We start from the raw sequence: 13,020 nt of genomic DNA, 5'->3' as shown, positions 1-13,020 counted from the left end.
TAAAATAAAGCCTGAATTCTTTACATAATTGGACAATGCCCTTAAAAACATATAACCTGTGATTATTGTCCCTTTTGGGGAAACATAAAGTTTCTAGAAGGTGTTTCTCTGTATTTATTTATTTTATTCCTGCCATCTTAGATCCCAAGCCTGTGATGGCCTCCGGCAAAGTGGTCAGTGCTTTCAGCTGGTTACCATGGGAGCTGTGGGAGCTCAACTCTCTCAACAATAGGGCCCTTTATAGTAACAGGAGTTAATATTAATACAAGAATGAACAGCCCAGAGTCACTCCCATGTCTTAACCTTTGAAGTTATCCGAAGTGGATGCCATAAAAATATACAAATTGTGTGAAATTAAACATCCTTTTCCTTCACCTTTTTTGTATCCTATATTTGGTTCTGTTTTAGTGCTGGAGTCGGCAGGACTGGCTGCTTCATTGTAATAGATGCCATGTTAGAGAGAATAAAGCATGAAAAGACTGTAGATATTTATGGCCACGTAACTCTAATGAGAGCCCAGAGGAATTACATGGTTCAAACGGAGGACCAATACATCTTTATCCATGATGCACTGCTGGAAGCAGTGACATGTGGAAATACCGAAGTGCCAGCCAGAAATCTGTATGCATATATTCAGAAGCTGACACAGATAGAAACAGGAGAGAATGTCACAGGAATGGAACTGGAATTTAAGGTACTGTATGCAATGGAGAGATAAAAATGTATTGGGGTAAATATTTTGTGGTGCCAAATCCTACACTAGTTGTTCCCAGGAACTTCAGGCTCTTTCTTGAGGCTAGAATTTCACAGTTATGGGCTGGTATTTTGAAAAAGAAGTTTACATTTTTTACAGAAGTTTTTAACCCTGATTAGTATCCAGACAAGGCTCTTCCATGGAGCTTTTACTTTATTGTTAGAAAAGATTGGTATTCATGTTCATGACATCATTTAATATTTCTAATTTTTTTCATAAGTATAGCTAGAATGTTAAAGATATAACATGGTATTAAAAAGGAGATTGGAAACATCTAGTTAGTACAATTAGAATGTAGGAAAATAACCATTTAAAATTAAAGGAATTTTTAATCAGCCAAAAAAGAGATAATGAAATCAGAAATCAGACACTGAAATTGTTGGGTTTTGTCATATTTTTTCCTCAATTTATTTTTCTCTGTTCAACAGCGTCTAGCTAGCTCTAAAGCTCATACTTCAAGATTCATCAGTGCCAATCTTCCATGTAATAAATTCAAAAATCGCCTTGTTAATATTATGCCATATGAATCAACGAGGGTATGTTTGCAGCCGATCCGAGGAGTAGAAGGATCTGATTATATCAATGCCAGTTTTATTGATGGATACAGGTACTAAATGTTGGTGTGTTGTGATGGGAACTGTTTAAAACTTTACAAAGTTTACATATACATGTATATAATGATAATAAATTGCAACAAAATTCAGGACAGCACTGTTTGTATACATGACACCATTCCATGTTGGTTTTCATTTTTAATGAATGAATAATAGACTCTGAACTATTTCCTCACTTCTATGCACCTCACTGTGCAGGAAAAACTATTTTTGGCAGAGAACTCTGTTTTAATAATCATGCCTAACTTCAAGCACAGGAGTACTCATAAGTCAAAGATTGCTTATGTGCTAGGTTAGTCTTCTGCTTAAACACATAGTTAAATTGGGACCTCAGTTTCTTCCTGATTGTTCCATTAAGAGAGGCAGGGAAAGAAAAGACAGGGGATTTATCCCCCTAAAGCAGCAGATATCCTGAGATCTGTGTGGATCTTGTTGTGAACCCATTGAGGCCATGGCCTTGCACCAAAGCAGCCATTACCCACACACAGTTTCCAAACCCTTCCCCCAGCTACCACCGTTACAACATGTTTCCTCAGGAGCCAGCTGCCACTGGCTGATTAATCCAGTGGCTTCATTGCACAAGCCATGAAGGGGATGCAGTAAATGCTAATGCTGCTAGGAGTAGTATTAACTTCCACTCTGATATGTTTGATTATCCACTGAGTCAGCATGCTACAGAGAGTGGCTTCTTTTTGTCTCCATCCTTAAATCTTCCTGGAGCCAGAGGGGTTCCTGTGAGATCAGGCAGCAAAGGAAGCATGTGTCAGAATCATTGCTTCCCCTTCTGAGCACCACTCCCCCACTGCAGATTCTGGCAGTTTGGCGCCCTCCACCTGTGGAAGGAAAAGTATGGCCATTAGTTAGGGGAATATTAAGACCTCATGTGGCAGCCCACATGACTCTTAGGGGTTTTTTGAGCCTCTGCACCCTCCCCACTTTTGCTGGAGGCATTAAGCTATTGAATGAGTTAATAAAGAAGCTGCGTGGTGCTGTAATTCATAAACCTAATAGATTGTACGACAGTCATTTCTACAAAATGAAGAAGCCACAACTAAGTGTTTCTTAAGTGCTTTTTATGACACACAAAATTGAGCTATTAGAGTTGCATTAAAATTTAAATAATAATGATAAAGACATACATCATAATATTAACAGAGCAATTTCCTTCACAAAGTTCTAAAAATAAAAAATGCCATTGTTTGATTAAACAATCTTAATAGGTTTTTAACGTGCTTACCATTAAATATATATATATCTTTTCCTTACTTTTACTATAACTGTGTCTCAATATAATGTTTACATATAAACAGAGAGCATCTGAGTGTCATCACTTTGGGGTTTTTCCCTTGTTTTTGATGTAGGCAACAAAAAGCCTACATAGCTACGCAGGGACCTTTGGCAGAGACAACTGAAGATTTCTGGAGGATGCTCTGGGAGCATAACTCCACAATCGTAGTCATGCTTACTAAACTTCGAGAAATGGGCAGAGTGAGTATTGTTTTAATAGCCTTTAAACTTTGTTTCTTTAGGAGAATTCACACCTTCCTGTAAAATCTCCAAAAAGTAAAGAGCAGTGATTAAGATCAGTGATCATGTTGAACGATAAAATTAAATTGTCATAGGAGAGGCTAAAAGTCTTAGCTGTTCCATTTCTGGGTTTCCTTACGTCCCAACATTTCCTGTGTACTGATTATGCTGACCTTTGCAGATTCAGCAGCTTGTTTACGGTGTTGAATCTCATTAAGCTTCCTCTTGGTATAATAGAAGGAGTGAACTAGTTTACAGAAATTGTAGAATTGTACCACTATAATAAACTTGGTGTCTGGTAAGTGATATCAGAATCAGGCTTTATATTTGGAAGACTAGATGGTGCAGAGATAAGAGATATAAAAGGCTAGCTCCTCAGATGAGGCCAAGGAGTGCTTGAGGCAAATGAAGGGAAGGAAAGTAAAAAGGGTTTTAAGATTTGGGTACCCTTATGAACTGAAATCACCAAGACTTGCATATTTCGAGGCACTATGCAATCATTTTTGATAAATAACAATTTAACTGGTGTGCAGGGAGCAGTTCAGAAGCTATATGTTGAGTTCATTGTGGACCTGTGAACTGGAGGCCGGAAGAAAACTTTTTCATTCCTTTGCAGAAATTTTTATTTCTTAGAAAATATAAGAAACAGAGTAGTTAAAATTAAAAAAAAAAGCTAGCGGCTGATCTAGGTCTAGTTCATAGTGGGCAGGTGTCAAGCCACACCAATGAGACTGCCATCAAAACTGATACTAAAGCCCCAGATGGCAGCAGCAGCCTTCCTTCACAGTGTTGAAAGTTGGTGGCACAAAAAAGTTTTTCAGCATTGTGACTGATGCCACGGCCCGCTGGCAGGGCAGTTCGGAGATACTGGCAATGACACATGCCAGGGCTGTACCTATTTTATGGACAAATAGAAGAATTTAGGTTTTAGTTCTGTAAGTAATGGCATTCTTCATGAGCACTGAATTTGCTATATGATGATAACAATCCACAGTGACTGGACTTTTTTTTTAAATAGGAAAAATGCCACCAGTATTGGCCAGCAGAGCGTTCAGCCAGATATCAGTACTTTGTGGTGGATCCCATGGCAGAGTACAACATGCCACAGTATATCCTAAGGGAATTCAAGGTCACAGATGCCAGGGTAAGTTAGCGCAACATAATTCTGTTTTCTATATGTTTAAAAGGAGACCAGTATCTTCCCTTTTCTTTTTTATAAGCAATGCCTTAGGGACATTCTTGATTCCCAGGCCTAAGCAATAGCCAAAGAGAAGGGAAAGATAATAGCAACCTTTTAAGAGAACAACTGGCTGTAATTCAAACATAACATCTGGGCAGCACAACTTTTGAAAAGTTCTGTATATGTATTTGTGCTGAAAAGCATTAGCTGATTAGAAGGCCATGTTCCCGTTCATTTCCCCCTCCAGTCCCTGCTTGATACTTTTTTGGAATTTTCATCACTTAAGGCTGTAAATATGTTGTTCTTCTGCACAGCCCTTTAGGTCGTGCATGCTTGAAGGTTAATATGCTGTGATTTAAAAACTGCAGAGCAAATAGCATTCTTAAGAAAAGTTGACAAGCTTTGCACAATATAAATTGATTCTCGGCATAGGTTACTCTTTAGCGTTCTAATGTGTCTGCAGAGAAGAGCTATACAGCCGTGACCCTGGTTTGCTAATTTCCATTATACATTTCTTATCTGGACTGCTGAGTCCAAGGTTCAGCACTGATGGAAGATTAACTGTATATAAATTTATTTTTATAGGAATATCTTTGACAATTCTCATACTGTGGTTTCTAACACTTCACATGGCATGGTAGGGAAACCCCTACCCTGCTCCATTTTTGGAAGCACTGTAGCAATAGTGTTGATTGCAGCAACATAGCAGGATGCTGTACTTTCAAGGAATAAAAGTCACTTGGAGCTCCAGATCCATACCTAAGAAATTAGACGTTACATATATAGGGAACCAATCTTTGATAATGGGCTCTTCAATCCAGAAGAGATAGGTATAACACGATGCAATGGCTGGAAGTTGAAGCTAGACAAATGTAGAATAGAAATAATGTGAAAAATTCTAACAGTGGGGTTAATTAACCAATGGAATGGCTTACCAAGGTTGTGGTGGGTTCTCTCTTATTTTCAATTTTTAAATCAAGATTGGCTGTTTTTCTAAAAGATATGCTCTAGATCAAGCAGGAATTATTTCAGGGCTGTCCTATGGCCTTTGTTATACAGGAGGTCAGGCTAAATGATAATACTGGTCCCTTCTGGCCTTATAATTGGTGAATCTGTGATTTCCTTCTATTATTATGACTAGGTTGCTGATGCTAACATAGGCTACAGATAAAGGTAGATTAGACACTCGAAACAGTTAGCTAGCTTGAAACAGTTGGCATTTTCACTAACCACAGGGAACATTAAGACTAGTATTGGGCCAAAGAGGCTGGAATTTGACTTTGCAAAGACAAAAACAGGCACAGTTTGGATTGGTTATTACTTTATGTGAACTACCAAAATAGAGTGAGGTTCATATAAATGATTTTTCTTCTGACCCATCTCTATGAAACAGTGCCAGAAAAGAAGTGGCTCATAGCAGCAGTTTTCAACCACACTTGTAAACAAAGACAGTCATACAGCCATGAAAGCCAATTTCCATACCACATTGGTGACCTCCTTTGTAGATAGTTAAGTCATTCTGTTCCTTCTAAATTGAAATATATGCAAGTGACGGGTGACCAGTCACACATTACAGACAGTGAATAGCAAAGAGTCAAAGATGTAGTTGAAGAGGATCATTCGCAAACAATCCCTAGGATAAAATGCATTCACATGGTATTCATCAAAGAGTTTCGAGTTAACAAACACATTGTTTGTAAAAATTAGTGGATAGTTTGCAAATTGATAAAAGGGCAAAAGTTATCAAATAACTTATTTGCCACAAATAGTTTGCCTGGTCTTAGTATTAACACACCTGCTAAAAAGTTAATTGCTTTAACTTGTGATGAGTATGCCTCACCAATCCTGTTGTGCTGCCTCACAGTCCCTTAATGTTAATGTTTCCCTAGTTTTGAAGACAGTGCTGCCCTAATGGTTCCAGTTGTGTTAACTGACTGACTGACAGTCTTAGAGAGGTATATGGTCTGATTATCCAAAGGTGATGAGAACCTGCAGCTCCCACGGACTTCACTGAAAGCTGTGGGTGCTCAGCACATACTAAAATCAGACCTATTCTTTTCTTATTGTATGGAGTGCTTACATCACTAATTTATGCTAACGATAATGGAATTTATGTAACTAAATCACTGGCATATCCAGAGCAAAATAGACACTTTATTGTTGTTACTATTCTTCGTCCCTTTGAGGTGTAAAGTCTTTTGTAACTTGATAATATCATTAATGGTCTGGTATGCTGCTTTTGTAGGTGTCAAAGCAGGATTTGATATGGAGCTCTGTGTTATCAATGTATTGCACAGTGAACTGTCATAAAGTTCAGGTAACCTCCATAACTGCTCCAATCTGTGATTTCTAACTGCTTTACACCCACTGTCTCTGTAAACTATGAGGATCGTCAACCTGGGGCAGTTTCATGCAGCACTAGCCTATTAATGATATCTATAAGAGAGCTTTATACTCTATAAGCTCATCAAAAGGCAGTTAAATAGCCCTGGTCAGAGGCAAAATGGAAGTCCATATGGTCAGCCAGTCAATAGGGTTACACATTAAAAGAAACCTGGGCCTCTTTTGCTGAGCACAGCAATCAGAAAGTTCAAGTGTTGAAAACAGCCCTTTTCACTCTGTCTACGTAAACTGTTACAAATATTTTTAAATAAAGATTTTAATACAGTTTTACACTTGGAACTTGACTGCTATAAGGAGAGATATCTCACTAAAAGAAGTCCACCCCATTTATTATGCCAGCAGCATGGGGAACATAGTGTAAGAGATTGTAGATCCTTTCCCAATCTACTTTCATGCTAGTCTAAAATAATCAGAGTGACTTTATAAACTATGGTATAATCATTAAATAACACGTAAGTTCTGTTAGTTGCTATTAAAGCAGGATAGAAACAGGTTTTACAGACTCCTGTCCCAGACAGGCCCCTTTAAAGTCAAACCTTTACTGACAAATATGTTTCACAATATAGAGAAAGAAGTTAGTGATCTTTCCAGATGCTGCCTGAGCAAAGTTTTGTCTTAAATTTAAAGATAGTGTTGGTCCTGTAGATGCTCCCTAAGCACAGGAACACTAAAGGACTGCTGTCTCCCTTGTTAATTGATATATAGCATATGCACCAACCCCATGGGTGCTACTCCACGGCTGCGGCACCCACAGGGAAAAAATAGTGGATGCTCAGCACCCACTGGTGGCCCTGCTGATCAGCTCCTCCCCTTCCCTCCCAGCACCTCCCGCTCACCGTGATCAGCTGTTCAGTGGCGTTCAGGAGGTGCTCGGGGGTGGGGGGCGGGGCATGCTTGGGGGAAGGAGTGGAATGGGATGGGGTGGAGCCAGGGTGGGTGGAGCCTTGGGGGAAACGGTGGAATGGAGGGTGGGACCTGGGGCAGAGCAGGTATCAAGCATCTCTGGGAAATGACCAAGTTGGCACCTGTGATATGTAAGATGTTGCCAAAGTGTCACATAGGAGGTTTTCTGTTTGCTTGTTTGTTTGATTTGGGAGATTGGGAGGCAGAGAATGTGAGCCATTCTGTTGCTAGAGCACCTCTTGCCAGTTGATTTATGGCTTTATTCCAGAAGTAAGAATGCTACAGTATTATGCAACTTTAATAAGCAATAACGCTAATCTTCATTTAAGAAAATAACCACAGAGGCATGGATAGCTCCTGTAGATTTGTAATGAGAGATGGAATCTTCCATCTATTGGGTCATTAGTTTAAGTCCAGTCCAAGTTGCTAGCGACTGATAATCATTGTGAATCAGTGGATTTTAGTGTATGTGAAATGAGTTGGTGGTCTCAGTCTGGCTCCTAATAGACAGATGTCCACATCACAAAAGAACACTATCACAACCGGCATTCTTAGTGGCAGTCTTAACAGAGAAGGCAAGGACTGAATGGGAATGAACTACCTTCTTGCCTGTAGAGATAGCCCAGCCAAGCAAAGGTTGAAGCATATTGGCCAGATAGTATGGGGAAGCTTGCGCTGACGCTGGCCGTGCTGTACCTGTTTTCATAGATTCCAAGGACAGAGGGGACCATTGTGATCATCTAATCTGACTTCCTGCATAACACAGACAATAGAGCTTCCCCAGATAAAGAGAGGATTTGAGTCTTGTGGGCTATAAATCCAGCACTTGTCACAAGCATTTAATTAAAAAAAAATCCCACCAATTAACTAGCTCCCAACTTCGTTGTCCTCAAACTCTCTTCTTCCAGGATCTAAATGTCAGATAAAATCCTAGCCAATGCTGAGAGTAATTTGAGCATTGTCGTGGTTAATGAAATTGCCCTTTTATGTCAATGTGGTATAACTGCAAAACAAGAGGAAAAACACAAGCTCATCAGTATTGTGATTGGAAGCATCTTTGTAAATGTGATCTTAGCCATCTTTGCTCTTTGCATATTTTTTCCCCTCCCAATGTATATTTTACATAATTGCTGTTCTGATTTGCTGACTGACTGACTTTCAACTCCTGGAACATTCTTTTGTGGTATACTGTGTATGTCTTTCATTAAAGGATGGCCAGTCCCGAACAGTGAGGCAATTCCAGTTCACTGACTGGCCAGAACAAGGAGTGCCAAAGTCTGGAGAAGGATTTATTGACTTCATAGGCCAAGTTCATAAAACAAAAGAGCAGTTTGGTCAGGATGGACCAATCTCTGTTCATTGTAGGTAAGTAAAAAACCTCAAGCAGATTGATTGTTTTTCTTGATTAAGAAGTTATTTTAAGTTTCAAAGTTGACTTTAGGGGGTAGCTTATTGGTGTGAAAGTGTAGAGATGAACGGAATGACTTCCCAGACCAGCTATCAGAAATATAATAAAACAATCCAATGCAAATCCCTTTTATCCCCTATATTTCAGTAATGTGGGAGGTATTTTGTGGTGAAATCCCATTCTGACACTAAAGGTGCCCCTCAAATAAGAGCAAATGTGATTTTTTTCCTTACAAATTATCTTTGCCACAGGATAAAAACAACCCTGGTCTGTACTGCATTCTGTGCACTGTGGGAAATGCCTTACTATAGAGTGATGTACCTGATTGTGTTTTCAATAGTAATTAGCAGTGAGGTCATTACGGTGATGGTGATCATTACCGGTAAACATGCTAGATGTCCTTGAGTAGCAGGCTGGGTATGATAATCAAAATAGGCCAAAGAAAAATGGTTGCTACGTTAGGCAATCCAGTCTAATAGTAACCATCGCATTCAGAGACTATGTCCACAGTAAAGTCAGTGTTTTTTGACTGATCAGCGAAAAGCTCAGAATGTAGAGCCTACCCTCTGAGGAGGTGCTGAATACCCTCAGTTCCTTTTATAAGTGTGTTGAGGATGACAACAGCTTTCAGGATCAGGCCCATAGAAATAATCCTGGGTGGGGGGGGTAATTATTATTTAACCCAACTTGCTTTGGTTACAATAGTCTAAAGTCTCTAGTAGATGGTTAAAGATAATATATTTATCTTTGATATCTTACTTAAGAAATTGCTTTCTATAAATTCCATTAGGATTTTAGAAATTAATTTTGCAACATTAAAGTGTATTTTTGCTAGTTTAAATTGTTTATATAGTGAGGGCAATTAATACAGCTGCAAGTTTCTTTCTATGGGCTGAATGATGCCCTTTTCTCCCATGCAAAGGCCAAATAGAGGTTTGGTAGAGGGTATATATAAACAAGGACTGAAAGGGAAATATCCTAGCCCTGCCAAATCCAGCAACAGCCCTTGGTGAAGACTGGATGCACAATTGCTCTACTGCTCTGGGGACTTTCGTAGCAGCTGGGGCCTCTGCACTTCCGTAAATAGGAAGTTTAAGTTTAATTGTGGATCTGCTGGACCATCTAAACCCCTCCTTTGCTGTGTCCCTAAATATCCACTACATATTGCTAAGAAGAAAGGCACTGGAGAGGACAGTTAAGTGGTGCATAGGGGCTAATGAATTACCTTGCACAAATGAGACCTGTCCCAACGTAGCTACCTTTAGGAATTTATGTGCCAAGGGAGTGGTGGGCACTGTTTGGCCCTTTATGTGGGCTCAGATGAAAAAAAAATGGTGGCCCTTTTAAGTTCTTTCCAAGCTCTGCCCACACATATTTTGAAATGAGATGCTACTCACAATAAATTATGAATATCATTATGAGCTAGATGCTGCACCACTGTAAGTCAATGGGAGTTGCACCATTGACTTCAGTGGGAACAGGACCGGGCCCAGTAAGATCATACCTCTTCGTTCTTGGACTCCTTAGCAGCAGTTAACATTTCTGACCTCTAAATTGTCATTGTTAGGATCTTTCAGAATCAAGATCTTGTGCATATGAATGGGAGTAGTTCAAATCCCCTTCAAAGCTATTGCTTCAGGCTCTTTGCAAACTCTTCACTGCTACATAGTTCAGTCTCACCCCTGCAGCCCTCTTATAAAAATTGCTTATGAGCTGTATTCTGACCTGTTTTCAGGGATTTATTTGTAAAGGGAGAGACCAAGGAAATTCCTCACCCTCTGAACTTCCTGCTCCCTGGTTCCCTGTAATTTTTCTCTCTTCTATATATTTTTTCTGTGGTTTACTTACCGATATTACAGTAAACGACTCTGACATTGAGTGATTTTTCCTTCTCTAGGAATTTTACAAACAAATCCATGTGTTTTACTATTTAAAACTTTCTAACCTCATTAGGCAGTTAATTAAAAAGTAGTTAGGTCAGCAAAGGGCTTTTCCTGAAATCTAAGGCTCAGTAGAAACAGTGTCCGCTAGGACCAGACCTAGGTATGTGCCAGCTTAGTTGCCACTGATTTGATGTGACCCTTTCTTTGTCAGCATCCCCCCTCAGCAGATATCCAAGATTTTACCCACCCTGTGTCCGATCCTAACACACACAATCCTTTAAAGATAAACTCCTCCCCCTGCCTCCTCCTCACTTATAAAACACTTACGAGCCCCTTCCCTAACTGTTAAAACTCGACTGCATGCCCCTAATGAAAAGCATCCTTCCCAACCCTGAGGAATTATCTGGGTAATGGAACTCTGCCAAAGTCCCTGTGACTTTTACTAAACAGAGGACTCTATGAACAACATGGCTAGCCCTTTTATAGACTGTCATAGCAGAGCTGAACTCACCACTTTGCTTGAGCCTGATTGTCTGAGATAGGTCTGTAAATGCTAATGTGGAGGTGTCATGTACTTGGACTTACATCACTGTTATGACTCTTTAGAAACCCTAAACATCCTTTGGTGAAAAGATGCCACCCTGTTTCAATATGCATGCCAGCTTCAGCCCACAGTAAATGAATCCATCCGTTTTCTGCAGACTTTACCCCAGCGTTACACTTGCTACTTAATTAGGTTCTGCACATGTGGAGATTTTTTGTATTATTCAGTGTCCTCCTCATTTACTAACTCTCCAGGTGCTTTCTTGCTTCTCAAGAGCACAACAGTATGAATTAATTCTCTCCTCTTGCTGGTTGAAAAAGTTCTACATAGTTGCCTTCAAGTAATAAGGAGTTGAAAAATACTAGGTCTGGAAACAATCAGACTTGTTTAAAAGAGCCAGCTGGTTCTGCTTCGGGTCTCAAATTTGTTGTACGTGAAGAGGAAACATTGTAATATTCCTCTTCAATAAAAGTTATATTTTTTCACACACACCATATTTATATTACATTGTGTGTGTGAATATTGAAAATTATATTAAGTTCTCCATAAAACTATAAAAAGAAAGAAACTGAAAAATAAGGCTGGTGCTCTGGCCCTAACTTACCCCTGCATATTTCAAGGGTCTCAGAACAAGGGAATAATCTCACATACCATATGTAACAGGACCTAAACAAGTTGAGATAAGGACAGAGAGGAAGGCTAAATTCTGGCTTCCATTTCTTTTTTTATTTCCAGTTAGACTATTTGCAGGCCGGTGAACCCTCCCATTTTCCCCTACCACACACTGACCACTATACATTCTTGGTCACAAAAAAAATCACTTAAAATGCTTCCTGACTATCCAGCTTTCATTGGAAGTACATTAGTACAAATTTGACTTTGCCAGAGAACGGTCACTTTGTCAATGTGTATAATTTCCACACAGAAGTTTTGCTTATAGAGCTTTTTTCCATGTAGATGACCATGTACATATGGTGTATCGTATCCACAGCTAAATAATCAGCCAATTCTTTCAACATTTTAACTGTCAATTAACATTCCTTTTTTATTGCAACAGTGCAGGTGTTGGGAGGACTGGAGTATTCATAACCCTGAGCATTGTGTTGGAAAGAATGAGATATGAAGGTGTTGTAGATATCTTCCAGACAGTCAAAATGTTAAGGACACAACGACCAGCCATGGTACAGACAGAGGTGAGAAGAATAACATGCGTATGCACTGACCGGGTCAGGGTAGGTGGCTTGGCGGATGCAATGTTAGGAATGACAGATGGTGGGAGTGAGCCAGGAATTTGTATAGGAGGTATACAATTTACTTTCCCTTCTTAAGTACTGTAGCTGTGTATGTAGCCTATGCAGTGCATTTAGGCTATTTCCCATTCTGTGGATAGGGAATACCACAGCCTGGGAAATGTCCATTTTAGTGGTGACTGAATAAGATATTTGTGTGAACCTATTTTCTAGAAGAAACTTGAGATGGAAACATTGCCCATGTCGTTTTGAATTTTTCCTTCATGCTAGTAATCTATATTCATAATCAGGGAGCAAAGTTTGGCCTGTGGGTGTACCCTGTTGGCTTCTGTTCATTCGGAAGGCAGAATGTGTCCTGTGGCTTGAAACTGAGGCTATAGTGTTTTCATGGTTGTCCAGACTTCATATAAACACAAATTTGACTGTTTGTCATGAAAGCATTACATCCCTGTGGAAAAAAAAAAACCCTCTACATTACAACTTTTGCTGTGGGACACTATAAAGTTAGTGATCTCACTGTCAGTGAGAGTTCTGCAGTCTGGTGAGGGAGTGGT

At 39.6% G+C, this 13,020-nt stretch overlaps 1 protein-coding gene across 43 annotated transcripts in view; it reads left to right on the top strand.

Annotated features, from left to right (window-relative positions):
* The window catches only part of PTPRD (protein tyrosine phosphatase receptor type D), a 624,822-nt gene that overhangs the window by 606,049 nt on the left and 5,753 nt on the right, over positions 1-13,020 (top strand). For all 43 annotated transcript variants that reach the window (XR_013635846.1, XM_073345345.2, XM_078852933.1 and 40 more), the window contains 6 exons: positions 409-694; positions 1,183-1,361; positions 2,730-2,856; positions 3,914-4,039; positions 8,592-8,746; positions 12,274-12,409. Coding sequence is in view for 42 of the 43 variants with exons in the window: in XM_073345345.2 (XP_073201446.1) it covers positions 409-694; positions 1,183-1,361; positions 2,730-2,856; positions 3,914-4,039; positions 8,592-8,746; positions 12,274-12,409 (1,009 nt within the window). In the remaining variant the exon portion in view is untranslated. The remainder of the gene's footprint in view (positions 1-408; positions 695-1,182; positions 1,362-2,729; positions 2,857-3,913; positions 4,040-8,591; positions 8,747-12,273; positions 12,410-13,020) is intronic.

Source organism: Lepidochelys kempii, chromosome 5, assembly GCF_965140285.1.
Source record: "Lepidochelys kempii isolate rLepKem1 chromosome 5, rLepKem1.hap1, whole genome shotgun sequence".
NCBI classification, from domain to species: Eukaryota; Metazoa; Chordata; order Testudines; family Cheloniidae; genus Lepidochelys; species Lepidochelys kempii.
Note: the sequence above shows the minus strand (reverse complement) of the source record. Positions and strands in the feature narration are given on the sequence as shown.